Source organism: Schistosoma mansoni (genome assembly GCF_000237925.1).
Source record: "Schistosoma mansoni, WGS project CABG00000000 data, supercontig 0037, strain Puerto Rico, whole genome shotgun sequence".
Taxonomy (NCBI): Eukaryota; Metazoa; Platyhelminthes; class Trematoda; order Strigeidida; family Schistosomatidae; genus Schistosoma; species Schistosoma mansoni.
In genome coordinates this window covers 1,779,430-1,795,132 of record NW_017386026.1, presented here as the reverse complement: position 1 = coordinate 1,795,132, position 15,703 = coordinate 1,779,430, and the positions used below count along the sequence as shown (strand labels likewise).

The window sequence follows — 15,703 nt, the reverse complement described above, 5'->3', positions numbered from 1 at the left end:
ACATGCCTGCAGAGTTACTTATAGTGGTCAGAAGACTCTGAATTTCGTCAGCATCTTCACCAAATAGAACTATGTCATTGGCGTATTCCAAGTCAACAAGTGAGCCTCCCGGTTATAAATAAATACAGTATTGAACTCAACACCTTAGTTAAAGGCACCGTCACCATTGTTTTATCCAGATTTCCTTAAATAGAGAGATCAGCACTCAGTGAAAATACCAGCTAACATTTAGTGGTACATGGAATCATTAGTAATGGCTAGCTGGTCTTATCACTTCCCGGTCAATTATCATTTGACAAGGTTGCCGTTAAAAAGCTGAATAATGAGTCCATCAAGTAGCCCCTATATATTCTCGATTCACGAGCAACCTAAGAAGGATTATGATTGTTGACCTTGTGGTGGTTATCGGCCGTTGAATAACTTAACGATACATAATTGTTATCTTATTCGTCATTTACACGATTTTTCGCTTACGTTATATGCAGAATAAACTTTTTAAAAAATCGATATTGTGCAAGCGTACGATCGAATTTGGGTAGCATCAAAGGACATAACAAAAACGGTCACCATTACTCCTTTCGGTCTATTTGGATTTTTGAATGTGCCATTCGGACTAAAGGATGCTTCATGAATACTTCAAAGGTTTATGGATGAGGTAACTAAAGGCCTTGATTTTTTGTGTATACCAACGATATATTGATGGCTAACAGTTCGTCCCATAAACACACTGATCACTCGCATCATGTATTCGAAAGATTTCAGAGAATGAGCATGGTCATAAGGTTGTCCTAATGCATTTTTAGATTCTAGAGCTCAAATGCTTTGGACAATTAGATCGACAAACGTGGAATCAAACCATTAGACGAAGAAACTGAGCCACATAAAACTATCCAGACCCAGGTTGATCGGAAAAACTTTGACATTTCTCGGTTTATTCCACACTGCTAAGCCATTCTACAACCATTACAGGTGTTAAAAAGCAAAGTTTTACTATGAGATCTTTTTCGAAGGTTTTGTGTATAAAAGTCCCTCCACATAAACACCGTTTTGGTTTGTTCATTTCTATTCCCTCGGATGTACGTTTTGTTGATCTTTTGATTCCATATCAGATGGTACCATTTGTACTTCATCATAGTTTTTATTTTCCTTACGTCTTCACCGAATCTCCATCTTTTTCTTAGCTACGCCTATGTTGTTTCCGTTGGAACTTAGTCATGGCTGCAGCCTTATTGATTAAACTCCCTTTTTGATTGTGCTGCTTGCATTGACTGAAACTGTGCATTTTTGATTGTGAATTGAAGCACTCTTTTAGAAGTGGAAACACACAAAAACTAGTGAAATCATTTCAATCAATCCTATTCAAATCAAAGGACGAGATGAAAAACGAAGAAAAACCGATTATCATCTGCAAAAAATTGTTCCAACTGAGAAAAATGTCATGTGGGACAAAGTGGATGCCCCGTTCATCTTTGTCTGCACGAACATCAGTTAACAGTCAAACGCCATGACTTATCCTTGATTATATCAATGCATTTGGACAACTGTAAACACACATTCGACTGAGAAATTGTTGAGATCTTAGACAGAGAGAATACTTAGAGCACCAGGGAATTTTCTGAAGCTTGACACTCGTGTCAATCGACAGGCACATTGAAATCAACCCACTCTGTCAAGTGACTAAGAAAAGTCAATAAGGGACAATCAAAATGAAGTAGTAAATGACAAGTTAAAAGTCAACAACAGTCAATCCAGATCGAGGTCGACGGGATAAGCCGGGAGTTTGTATTGATTATGTCCTTCATAAGAACGACGAAAGCTCCACGACCAAACCATCCAGGTCAGATTGCGAAACTCCGCTCGAAACACTGTGTTACAATGAAACTAAATATTATCTTCCGAACAGTCTGTACGTAATCTATACCGAAAGGATAGGATAACATTTATTTGTTTTACTTGGTGATTCTCCTACATCCCTAATCAACCCATCTATTTAATGTTATTTGGACTGGACGACTGGCTGGAAAATTGTTGGTTTAAAAACTGGGTGATAATATTTGTTTATTTATTCATGTATTTTTAAATTTACATTGAGATTCCGAATCATCGATTGCTCAATTATCTTATTTCGGTTTCAAGTGGACGATAGCACGTAGTTAGACTAATTTAGATTATTATTCACCGCTCCAAGTACAATAAGTCTAGAAGCCACATTACGTCCTTGATCATTCTACAGTAATGTACAAGAAACGACGTGTCTCGACCTGAGTTAAGGCCTTAAGGCTAGAAATATTGGAGTCCCAGTTGAGACAAACAGCCTTGGCAAGTTAGGTAAAAACTGTTCTGTCACTTGTTTGGTTGACAGCCGAGAGAACGTGGGTGAAAATTAGTCAACTAGATTCATTGCTGATTTCAAATTGACATTAGTGTGAAAAGATACATGAACAAATAAACGACCAACAAGACCGAAACTAATAACAATTAGAACAATACACTTTAGTCTCAACCTGGAATCTGGGTGAAAAATAGAGCTCGAATGGTTACATTTAAGCTAAAATAGCTTTGGGACAGAAAATGGTTTGGAGAGGAGTCATGCTTTGAACAAAACTTATGGTCTCTAGGATACACTAGGTAAAAAACTAAATGTGGGTGTTTTTCAAACCATAAATTACGTAAAGTAACGTCCCCAAAAATAGCTTCTGTTTTTTGTAGTGTCTTCATTATTTTTTTTACATCAAAATGTCGAGGAATTCGTATTACCTACAGGCGCAAAAAATGCGTTTTCTCCATCAAAAACAGCAGTTGCTCCCGTAACCACGTTAACCTACTTAAGTCTTGATCTGAAAACAACACTTATTTTGTGTACAAATTTGTCTCTATGCAGCAGTAGGTGTTGCGCTAAAACGAGTAAATAGTAAGATCAAAGTACTTGGTTTCTTTTCAAAGAAACTTAAATCAACTCCAACGCGATGCACCAAAAATGAAATCAGATATATAGCATTGGACCAGAAATTGCATTCAACTCCGGTGCAGTGAAGTTCGCAGACACGATCATTACACCGTCAACGCTCAGTTTACTCGACCATCACTTTCAACATGTTTATGTCAATTTAGTTGGTCTTTTGGTTCCATCTAACGGCTTTAATCATATCCTAACTGCAGTGGAGCGTTTTACCAAGTGGCCAATTGCACACTCGGTAAAAGATATCTCAGAAAATTTTGTTACTGCATTTCTACATAGAGAGATTTCTGATTTTGACATACGTTCAGCAGCTACTTCTGAAAGACTTTTACAGTTTCAGTCGCACCTCTTTAATGAGGTTGCATGCATTTCAGGCTGCTTTCATATCACTATAACAGCGTGCTATGCAGTGTCAAATGGTTTAGCAGAACGATTCTGCAGAAAGTTGGAAAGCTTACTGATAGCACAACCTAATATAACTGAATGAGGCGAATACTTATCTCCCATTTTATTGAGCATGTACCTTACAATCAAAGAAGACCTTCAGTGCACGCCTGCGTAGCTCTTTTATAGAACTAACTTAACAGAGTCAGCTCATAACGCACAACGGTGCACCTGTATGTGCCGACCACACTCCTTTTTCAAAAGACTGATGATCCATACAAACAATGTTAAGCCGGTTGTGCACTGGTCAGTTCACACAAAAAAGCAGGTTAGCGAACATCTAAATAGATGAAAATTCGCATTTATCCGTGTTTGTTCGGCAAATAACCTTTTAAACACCCTTTTGGAAGCTCTTTTGAAGTATTGTCAAGAGAAGCAAGGCGATTCATAATAAAAAAGAATGGGAAAAGGAGTCCGTTTCAAATGTCAGGAATACCAGCTTTTGTAGAGACTGAAACACACGACAAGCGAAAGTCTACTAAAGACAATGACAATCACATAGCTTAGCTCCCTATGTTTTCATCTATCCTCCACTTCTGCGAAATCAGTCCCTCTACATTCGATGATGATAATGTCACGGCTTCCACAAATTTAGTTCCCAACTCAATCCATTTTTAAGCTACCCGTAAAGAAAGACAGGTTCATATTCCAAAGCGTTATGTTGAGTTTATCCCTTAATTTTCTTTCTGTTACTTTTTGTTGTGTGGATAAATACTCATATCCTAGCATAAGTGTTACTAACATCCTTTTAGCAAACAAGTGTTTTTAAGACCACTGCCGTAATATCACCTATCAAGCTTTGAAAGACACTCTATTTAGACATCAGTTTTGGTGGTGAGATCACGAAAAAAATTTATAGCGCAAATAAAACATCGTTATGGAAGACCTGCATGCGATTCCCCTGTCGATGATAGGATGTAATGTGATAACTGCAATAAATGGTATCACAATGTATGCACCGGACTCATACCGGTTGCATACAAAAGGTGCTACAAGCCATTATTAGGCTGAATGTGCAAAGCACGTTGTTCTACAAAGTCTCTGCTGATTCTAGAGGCAATTGAGCTGCTAAACATCGCTAGAAACTTTCCCTCAGATAAACAGGCATCAGTAGATTAGCAAAACTCCGCTTTCGAGGAAACAGAGGGCGTTATCATGAGCCCGGCTCTGGATTTAAATAAGACCATAAAAATGGAGCTCATCAGGGAAGCAGATAACAAGCATAACAGTGTAGGCATGGCTGCAAGGAAAAAGAAAAAAGTTCTCGGAGAAGAAACTAATTATAGACAGTACCAAGGTATGTGAATCTACGGTTTCAGTTAGGGATTTAAATATCAACGCAGAATAAGCTTTTGGGGAGTCAAGTCCGAGCGGTGTAGAGGATGTGATAAGGAGACAAAAGAAAGTGGATGAGTGGCCCACAGTCCCACTGAGGAAAAGAAAAGTAAGAAACAGAATGCGACCTCTGCTATTGGCGCCAAACTGGAAAGGGATTGCAGGAAGAAACCTCACTGAAAGGTCAGTCATTTTTCATAAGTTGAGGGGATCTTCCAGGAAAGAACCGAAGGTTAGATTTGGGCACGATCTCAGTCACATTAAGTCCTTAAACAAGCTACTCCCAGAAACAGTTTCAGGACTTAGAATCTGTAAGCTTTTTAGAATAGGACAAAAGGTGGATTTAGGAAGTGCTTAGAAAAGCCGCCTCTTAAAGATTACCTTTGTCACGGTTGAAGAAAGAAACCTGATTCTGGGAAACTCGCGCAAACTGATTGGATCCGGAATATACGTCGACCGTAATAAGAGAGGAGCTGGAGAAGTAGAAATAGATGGGCGGCGTCGAAACGGTGAAAGAAATCTCGTCCTTAAAGGTTTACACATTGTGAAAGTTTGGAGCCAAACCATATCCAAACCCCTCTGGGTGGCAAGGGAAAGTTCTACACGGAATTAAAGGTGTGCTGCATAAATGCCCTCAGCCTACTAAATAAAATAGCAGGACTGAAAACAGTGGTAAGTACATAAAAACCGGACGTTATTGCTGTCTCAAAAACATGGTTAACGTCAGAATTGTTTGGCAATGAGATTTAGTTGACTGGTTTTTTATCTAGTAGGGCTGATCGACCAAACCATAGGGAAGGCGAGATTATCCTGTACGCGAAAAGCACCTTAACCATGTGAGCTGTTGAGACAGTGGTACGTGATTCAGGGACATGTGAACTGGTGCGTTGCAGGCTGAAATATAGACGGTAAGATATTGAATTAGTTGTAGTATATCTCAGTCCAGAATGTGTATTAGATGACTTCCTCCTAAGCAAACTTAATTCCTGTTGTGTTAGGGGTAGAGGCCTTATCGTAGGCGACTTTAATGCACTGTATATAAACAGTGGGAAGCTACCTGTGGAACTCCGGGGTTTACCATACAAAGAGCGGCTTCAAAAGCTTGACCTCCTTACTCTATCCTATCTCAGATTAAGAGGTGATCTGATTTTGATGTATAGAATACCAGGAAATAGTTTTCTCCTTACTTAGAGCGGGACATTTCAGGGGACATATCGGACGAGTGGAAAAGCTAAGAGCGAACAAAATTACCCATGGCATACAGGTTTTCCCACGAGTCATCAATTCTTGGAACCTTTTACTCGAAGCAGTGGTGTCCGCACCTTCAATTGACTCAGTCAAAGGAAGGCTGGACACTCACAGAACCATTCCAGAAAAAGCATAACATAGACTATAGGCCTTCTGTCCTTACTACACAAATCTGAACCTGAAAATCATAACTAGAGTCCACCAATATGCCACAAAGTTGATTACCACGAGAGCACAAATCTGTCATCTGCCATTCACTGGGACCATTGGGGCTTAACCTACAGAACAATAATACTGGTCACATAAAATTAACAGTTACTGCTTAGCAATTTCAAGATAAAAGCTACACAAGTTCGTTACGGAAATATTGAATGTTGCATTGGGCGTCTGTAGATTTGTGGGTCGTTTGATTGAAGGTCACTTCTAACCTTTGATTTAGTTTATGATGGTTAAATGATGTAGCGGGATGAGACTGCGTATGATACCCGTGATATTCAAAGAGGGTATCATAGCCTCTCTTACTGGCGGATTTTATTTTGATTCTTCCCAAACTCATTTCGCAAATATCATTCATGTCTATGTTTGGATCATCCTATTTGTTATACCGCTGATTCTGTATATGGTTAGACTCTATAGTTCTTATTTTTCCTAGATCTCAGTAAAGTCTCACATCACTGCGTTGCTTTATGGGTTTTCCATCGGATCCTTCGTACTTATAGTTAAGCTAGTAATTTGGAGGCTTCATGATCTTTTGGATAAAAGTGACCCTGTTGATAACAGTCAGAAAGCCAATAAAGCATACTCAAAGAAACAGTAAGCTCTTTGTTTTCTTATGTAACTCGAAGGCTATCAACTCGGCATCAGACAGGTGTTCATGAAGATGGTCAGGAACATTTTCAGGACATTAATGACATTGAGAACAAGTGCCGAAGGATTGGAATAGCGGGGCTTGAATTGGCTGGTAATGTTTTATTATTTCAAGTTATTATAAATAAGCATTAGTCTCCGTGATATTTGCCTCCGTCAAAGTGCTTTCGGATGTTATGTGACATAACAAAATTAACATTTTCGCTAACATGAGTTGTTGACATGACAGATATACCCATAGATTCTAGCACACGCTTTCTATAAGATTGCGTTTGGAATTTTTATAGAATTAGTAACTGACAGATATGATCCATGTAGGTTGCGCAAATGCTTGTATTTTTCCGGAATTTGTTTCTTGGTTGATAGCTGTAGGTGATTGTTGTCTCCACATGATTTGTTGTCTACACTTGGTGGTTTATCTGTAAAGACGGCGTAACGCGAAATATCACCTCACTGCTTGGGTGTACTTTTTCGTTTTCGCGTTGGGAAAATTTTAGGAAAAGAAGCGAATGAAATGAAAACTGTTGTTTAAGATAAATTGCGGAGTTGGTGGTAGCATTTATTTGGCTACATGTACTTTGAGCTAGTGATATATGTATATGTGCCATGGACGGTGAAAAATGATCAATTTCATGGCAAACGCGTGCCATCCTTTCTTGTCTTACAAAAGGAAGGTAATATTCATTGAAATAGTGAACATCTGGGAGAACTATACCACCATATCTACAATTTGGGGATTCATCTCGATAATTTCATCTCAGTGCGCTAATGCAGTGGGAAATGGTTTGGCAATGGACCCACGCATCTGTCTCTACATTGCTTACAACCCACAATGGCATCTGATTCTAGTCTAGTCACTTATATTTTTTGATAAACTGTTCACTAGAGTGACTCAAAAGCATAAGATACATAAGATTTGTGGTCAGAATAACTGCAAAATGAGATATGGCTTGACAAATGTCAGCTAGGTGAATCACTTCTAGCCAGTTTCTATTTTTATTCGTAATAGCAGCGTGAATTTCTGAGAAAAATCACGATTTATTCCTTCTAAGATATTAAATTTGATGCAAATGTTATCATGATTACCACCATTCCAAGTAAGGAATGAATGTTACAAGAGAGTAGAGTAGATAACAATGTAGCGTAATAGTCATTAAAAAGCACCTATTCTGTATTTCTGAGATTCAGCAAACTATTCCACTAGAAACATTACTTTAAACAGTAATATATGTCCATAAATAAATATGCTGTTGTATTGTGCCAATTACGTTTATTTTCTTAAACTAGACCTAAACATAAGTCAAGTGGTAAATTCAGTGGCATTTATTGTCATTATTATCATTTTTTAACCAAACACTTTAGCCAACATAACTATACAGTCATTTGAGTTAACGTTTCAACCATGACTTCAAATTAGCAGTTGAAATCTTGAATGAATATCTGTATTTTGTTAAGATGGCTTTTCTATCATTCAACACTTCTGTCCCTTGTGTTCACTTTCACCTAGTGGGTGGAATATTGAGCTTAATTACTACTAGGAATACGGTAACTTTTACTGAGTTCATTTACCTATGATTCAGAATTAAGACCTCATTTTTGTTGTATTGATTATATGATATGATCGGCATGCTTGCCAGTTGTGCCTGTAAAACTTACTAAATGGCTTTTCACCTGACATTCAAAGTTGTTTGTTGGTCATAAGCAATAGTAGTGAGTACCAGGTTAAGTGTAGTAATCTGTTTCTTACAATCCATCATAATGAAAAACCGAAATTATAAATAAAGTCCAAGATACTTTTGTGAAAGTAAAGTTGGTCTACCTTAAGGTAAACACCGGTGTAGCGTAGTAAAGATTATTAAATTCCAATTGAAATCGGGTAGATTGTACATGATCCTGCGATTTCAGATTCTGGAAATTAATTAGGAAAGTAGAACATGATCGTCATTCCATAAAATCAACCGTTAAGTCGTCTACGTATACAAAATGTCTCATATGATGTTACTTTGATAGTGTATAAAAAGAAAAGCGCAATCTATTTGCCTTACTCTGCATGACTTCACTATTTTCTTCGTGGAAAAGTACGATCTTGGTTAGTTTTAGTACATAGTTTCTATCGTCTAGAAGTTAAGTCAGATGTGATAGATTATTTTTAAGCTTAAACAATTATTTGAAAAGTGTAAAGAGTTCCACTAACGTTCGAAAATAAGATAGCTGCTTTTCTAGTGATGAAATATCTTCTAAATGGTCATATATTTATTTGTTCTGGTCCACTTTTGATGCACAGGTACTCAGTAATGACTTTTTATCGGGTAACTTCTCTCTGAGGTCCAATCATTTCTAGGTACGTCTTGTCATGGCTGAGTTTATGTCAATCAAAAGTATAAATAGATCTGACAGTAAATTTTTTAAAAATGCAAAACACTGCTGCGAAATTATATTTCTAAGCCAACTACTTAATTATATTTAACTTTTCTTATCTAATCTTACAGATTTAAGAGACTCTACTTTGAACCATGTTTGTCATTTTACTGATAGTGAAATAACTGTTGGCAGTGCCATTCAAAATACACATATATTGAATGACAAGGGGATTTGTAAATATGAACCTTTGGAAAACTATCTAGGATCAGATCTTGCATTTTCTGATAGTTTTACCGATTCTATCACATTTCCCGTTTCTTCTTTTCAACTTGGGCCTTCCGCCTCACGATTAAACTATGTTACAATCGAGCAGTCGTCTAGTTGTTCAAATGGCGATTCTCTAGTTCCTGATCTATGTGCAGTTGAAGAAGAGAAACAATCGACGGAAAATAACAAGCTAAATCCGTCAAACTCTAACTGTGCCTTATCTTCTAATAATAGCAATCAAATTTGTAAGAGCGAGACAATTACTTCAGGACTACTGAAATCCACAACATCATCAACGTCAGCAGAGACAAAGAACACTGACTTCGCCCAAAATTTAAATGCAAGAACAGTTAAACCTATTTATGTAAATACCCCGTTAAAATCGTTTAGTGGGAGAAATGGTCGGAGGGCTCCTGTTAGAAGGCAGTTTTCTGAAACAGCAGGTATGGATTTTGGCACAAATTTATTTATGCTCACATTTTCGTGGCATTTACTTGATGAAAACCTTAAAAACTCAATATCTCTAAATTTCTGGATATTATTGGTATTCAGTTTTACTGTTTTCCCCGTTATCTTTAAACAACAACACATTTTTTGACACACAGATCACACCTTTTCAGTTCACTAAAATAGGCATGTCAAGTTCGCTTGTATGTCGCAGAAGTTTGCCTTCAGTGAGTCCTCAGACTTATGTGTTGGATTCTGCTGGACCGTAATTATATTTGTCCAAATCAATTAGATAATCTGTAAATATGCGATATTAAAAATAATAAGAAATTGTCTTATGTTTGTCAGTAGGGGATCGGTCATTAATTTATAGCGCTTGAATATCTCTTTGTGCTTTCACTGCAGTTCGAAATGTACGTTACTCATCGGTGACAGCAGTAAGGTGTTTCCCTCCAGCATCTGCAGCGATGCTGCCTTCTCACAAGGAAGGAAGAGGTTAGAAAAGGTCGACCCTGAAAATGTCACGCCTCATCTTACCTCAGGGATTTCCGTCTCCGGCGGTAAAGCCCTTTGAAGAACGAAGCTAACACTTCAGAAACTTCCCACAAAAAGGCCGTGCGCGACCGGCCTCAAACAGTTGTCCCTTGGGCTCTATGGTGACAATCCCAGGTCGTTAAGACCAACATCAATCCAACTTCCTTTTCAGATCCCTCAAGAAATACTCATCTACGATGTGGGCAGCCGGGAAGTGATATTAGCCCTTATACCCGTAACAACACACGAGACTAAGTTGGTCACATTCAGGTCCTTCTTACACCTCCTAATAACTCTCTTATCTCCACGGCTAGTCCTTCTCACGTCCCTTTATCACCTCGCATCGCTAGGGCAAACGATTCGAGTACGCGAAACGTTATTCTTGGTGTCCTGAAACCACGCTCTAAACTACATGTAGGAACTTTTAACGTCCGAACACCGTGCCAAATAGGACAACAGGCTTCCTTAGCTAGGACTTTAGAATCTCACACCATCAATGTGTGTTGCGTCTCCGAAACGCGCATACAAGATCCGAGTAGCGCCATTCGTTTTACCTTGCCATGCCATAATTAAGAACCAACTCGATTCACACTTCGTGTATCTGGAAGCCCTGATGCTGCTTCCTGTGGCCTTTCTGGCGTAGGTATAGCATTGAGTCCTAGAGCAGAACTAGCTCTTTTAGACTAGATCCCAGTGGACAGTCGTTTGTGCGCTGTCCGACTAAGCGGAACAGTAAGGACTCGGAAAGATAGAGACACTCGTCGTTGCCTCTTCGTCGTCTCTGCCTACTCTCCCACTGACTGCAGTTCAGATGATGTAAAAGATGAGTTTTACAGAAAGCTTTCCGACCTACTCCGAAAAGCTAGGCTCTCTGATGTAGTAATAGTGGCTGGTAACTTAGATGCTCAAGTAGGTAAACTAAGCGAAAGGGAAAGACACCTGAGTGGATCTTATGGTGTCGTGACTCAAAGAACAGATATTAGCGACCGTCTGTTGCAGCTATGCTCAGATAACCGCCTGTTTCTTGCAAATACTGACTCAAAGCATAAACATGGCCGATAAGAGTAGAGGATATTCATAGGCTACTAGTATTCGATCATAGGTGTCTTCGAAGCATTGCTCGTATATCTTGGGACCACCGGGTAAGTAATGCACTTGTTAGGGAACGGTTACTAGGTAAGGATGGCAAATCGATTGATGAAGTAGTGAAACTATCAGTTGAGATGGCTGAGACACGTGTTACGTATTCCCAACCACCGACTGCCCCGACATGCAATGTTTCATGGTGTAGGAGTAGGTTGGAAGAAAGCTAGGGGTGGCCAGACCAAAACGTGGCATAAATCCATGAAGTCGCTGACAAGTGGACTGAGCCATGTTGGTAGGTGTAGACTACCTAGTTGGGATTCGCGAGATGATAGCAATCGATGGTTAGAGACCTTGAATGACATGGCTGAAAATCGTTTGCAATGACGAAGGTGCATCCACTCTTTGTGTTCTACCAAATTCTAATCTTCTGAGTTCTTCATGTCTCTATCTTTTTCTCTTTCCAAATTTATTTCACTGGATTTTACTTCTTCAATAACATTTTCAGATCCCAATCTTTCACATAATGCTTATACTCTTACTACTTCTACCACTATGGGATTTGAATCGACAACTGCATCTCTGTGCTAATGCGGTATGGCAACTCGAACTGATGTACGTACGTACGTAAGAAGTTCTACGTTGCTTTCAGTAGTTTATTTAATGCAAAGAAATTTCATTCATTTTTAAGTACATATAAATGTAATATAAATATATATAAATATAAATGTAAATCCGACAAACGAAACATTCACTCATGTTTTTTGATCTAAAATTTTTAATATATTAAGGAGCCAAGAAATCTGTCACACGTTAGTCAGTTATAATTTTCAAAGAAATCTAAAAAACCCTTGTTATGACAAACAGAATAATAATCAATGTTACCGTTCGAATCAGGGCACAATTAAAGCACACATTATATCTCTCAGAAGTTCATCTTGCTGTTAGTGTAAAATAACGAATAGAACGGCAACAGAATTATTACTGGTTTCATTTGAGTTATTTGATGTTAAGACATCTATTTAGACATTCTTGGTGAACGATCAGCTGCTATCATGGCACAGTGATTCCTGATTTGATGGGATCATAACCACAATTAACTGTCGTTCAACTCCGAAATTTAAAAATTTCGCAGGCCTGAAACAGTACATGTTCTAACTGATCTGGCATTTATCTTATAGTATCGGACGTCACAATTTATATGAAAGCTGCTATGTTGTTCAAATGTTTTAGCTAACGCGAATATTTTCCTTTGATGATTCTTTAAGTTACTTGCATGAAGCATTTTAGTGACGTTAGGAGATGCAGTACTATGATGTCTGTGGTCAAAATAGTTTTATATATCATTTATTCCATTATGTGGTGAGGAATTAAGGTTTTACAACTATCATCATATAAAATGTGACTGGCAAACGAACCTGCCAATGATATTATTAAATGCTTATCACTGCGATTTGCTTTGACGTTGGTGTGATTACGTTTCGTTTATTTGCAAGTCGCAAGGTCTTATATTCCTTATAAACGATGTCAATTTCTGTCGACTTTTTTTCCTGCCCTCTAGCTACTGTTTGAAACTTTGTAGGACTTAATTATCCATAGATGAATTTCTAAACTAGTGCACATCCACATCTCTGCACTCGGGACTCGAACCCAAGACCTTCGGTATCACTCGCGAACACTTCACCTCTAGGCCACTGAGCCGCCATCCAACAGTATTAATGCCTATCTTCAAGCAGTCCATGATGTTGCGCGACTATCTAACATTGTATTCGAAGGGTAACTGCGTCACACCCGACACCGTTGAATCCCACTAGTTACGGCTTCTCACTAGAACTCCGAGAACTACCTCTCGAGGTTAGTCACTAGTGAATACATGGTGATTATCAGTATAGGGTTCTGGAGGTTGTTGAGTTTCATAGAGATCATAAACCGATCAATGTTCCGGGTTTTCAATTGTAGTCTTAAATTGATCGGTTTATAATCTCTATAGAACTCAACAATCTCCACAGCCCTATACTGATATTCTAAAGTGGTTGCTAGACGGTCAAGTACAGTGTCTTAGCATGAAAAAACAATTATTTTGAATGTATGTTTAATAAATAGTTGATCGACCACACATTTATGCTCTGTCAGCTCACTTTGATTCCCAACTGATTATCACTTCGGTTTTCGTAACACCCATTAACACTACTATTATCCTTCATTGTAATAGTGATTGGTGTATTTTATTTATTTATTTATTTATTTAAACACATAAATATTGGTACAAGGAAGCACCAGATAAATATGCGCCTCACAAATCTTATTCGATTTGTGTGAGGGCTGTGATACTGCCCAGGTGCCCAGACTGAAGCAGGTGGTTTTCTTAGGGGCCCACACCCGGAGCCTTTAACCTAAAGGTCTAGTCCACAAGGCAGTGGAGCATCGTAAGGAGATGTAGTCCCATGGTAGCCGGTGACCAACAGTTGGTTCATACGCCATTCGTTTCTTCAGGATACTGGAGCCAGCCCATGTGCACCATTGGTTTGGAATGAGGGTTTTCCAACTCCCCTAGGTGGACTTTCGGTGTCCACCAACCAGGTTAAAGCGCCGGACATTCGCTTTTCGTCCTCTCACTTTTGTGAGCAACACCCCCGCCACGAGAAGGCAGTGAGTAGGACTTCTCTGGCAGAGGCTATATATTCACGTGGCCATATGAGAGCATTTTGAGAGGGAGAGCAGACTCTCCCCACTCTCGGCCGTACCAGGGCATTTGGGGGCAAAGCCTGGAAGCACTGGACGGCCGTTTCGTCCTATTATGGGACTCCTCAGCAGTGCGCATCCACGATCCCGCACTCGCGAGATTCGAACCCAGGACCTACCAGTGTATACTTCGATAATATACGATACCATAGGATTCTAATCGTACATTCAGATAATCTGATTAAGTGTTGCTGGTGATTCTTACTGAAATCACAACTGCAATACAAATAATCTCTGGTATCTTCAAGTATCTCATAGCTAACTGCGGGTTTGATTTTAGGGAGATATGCACTTTTACTGACTTCAGGTGTAGCAACTGACACAGTTTAAAAATCAGCTTTTGATTCTTTGATAAGTGAGAAATATTCCGAATTAACAAACGATCATCCTCATCTGAGAATCTGGCCAAATTTACAACCACACTAGTTGTACTATTGTATATTGGTGAACTGAAGTATGGATGATCATTTGCGCCATCGGGAAAAAATAAGAAATATTTGCTCTTAATTTTAGACCATATGTTAACAACATTAACACTTATACGCAAAAAACACTAATGTGTTAGTTATCTATACAGTTGCAAAATCAAGTTACTTTCTGACAGCTACATTGTGGGATGTAGCGAAAGCGAAATAAGTTTGCACTTTGTCAATTAGTTTGCTAATGCTAGTTTCTTTTCCTACACTCGATGTTAAACTAACTGGAAATCAAGTGAGTTTTCCGTATTAACATAGTCTGCACGAGTTCAGACTACAAATTCACTTGTACTGCTACATGATTTTGCGAAGTGATATCAGCTTTGTCTAGATTTATGCCTGGATTCAATATAACCAAAGGTTCGAGAATATTTGCATCAGTTACTTCGTGATTTAATTTTAAGGTAATGTCATTATCAGCACCGTCTAGACCTATCAATTCATCCTCATAAAACAGTTTACCTTAATTCTTAAGCAACTGACTTGACTTACATTGGAATTTATTTTATCAATTTTCAATCATGGATGGTTAGTTAAATTCCATAGCTTATTTGTTTGTTGGATATGTTTTGACAAAATTCATTTTTCACTTTCTGGCACAATTTTCCCAATTAAATTTCGTTTTCTAGCAGGTGCGTTCACTCTTTGTTTAGGTTTCTGAATTCATGGTTTTTTTATTTCACTAATCTGTATTTTCTCGAATTGTATCTTCGATGCCTAATTTTTTCTGTTACCACTACTAATGTTACTTCTACCGCCCTGAGGTTTGCTGTGACTATTTCATTTCGCTGTGTTAATGGGGTATGGTAACTTGAACTGATCTACACACGTACCATGGTTCTACGTTGCGTTTTTCTGATTGACTGATGTGTCACATTCAAATTTGTTAACTCTCGCTGGATCTTATAGAACTGGTCTTACAGTTCTTCCTTTCAAACTA

At 38.5% G+C, this 15,703-nt stretch overlaps 1 protein-coding gene across 1 annotated transcript in view; it reads left to right on the top strand.

The window, feature by feature from the left end:
- Window positions 1–6,464: 6,464 nt before the first annotated feature.
- Window positions 6,465–15,703, top strand: part of Smp_130040 (pecanex-related protein) — a gene marked incomplete at both ends in the record, with an annotated part of 66,638 nt that continues 57,399 nt past the window's right edge. The window contains 4 exons of the mRNA XM_018790780.1: window positions 6,465–6,608; window positions 6,639–6,799; window positions 6,832–6,947; window positions 9,343–9,924. Of these exons, the coding sequence (XP_018646017.1) occupies window positions 6,465–6,608; window positions 6,639–6,799; window positions 6,832–6,947; window positions 9,343–9,924 (1,003 nt within the window). The remainder of the gene's footprint in view (window positions 6,609–6,638; window positions 6,800–6,831; window positions 6,948–9,342; window positions 9,925–15,703) is intronic.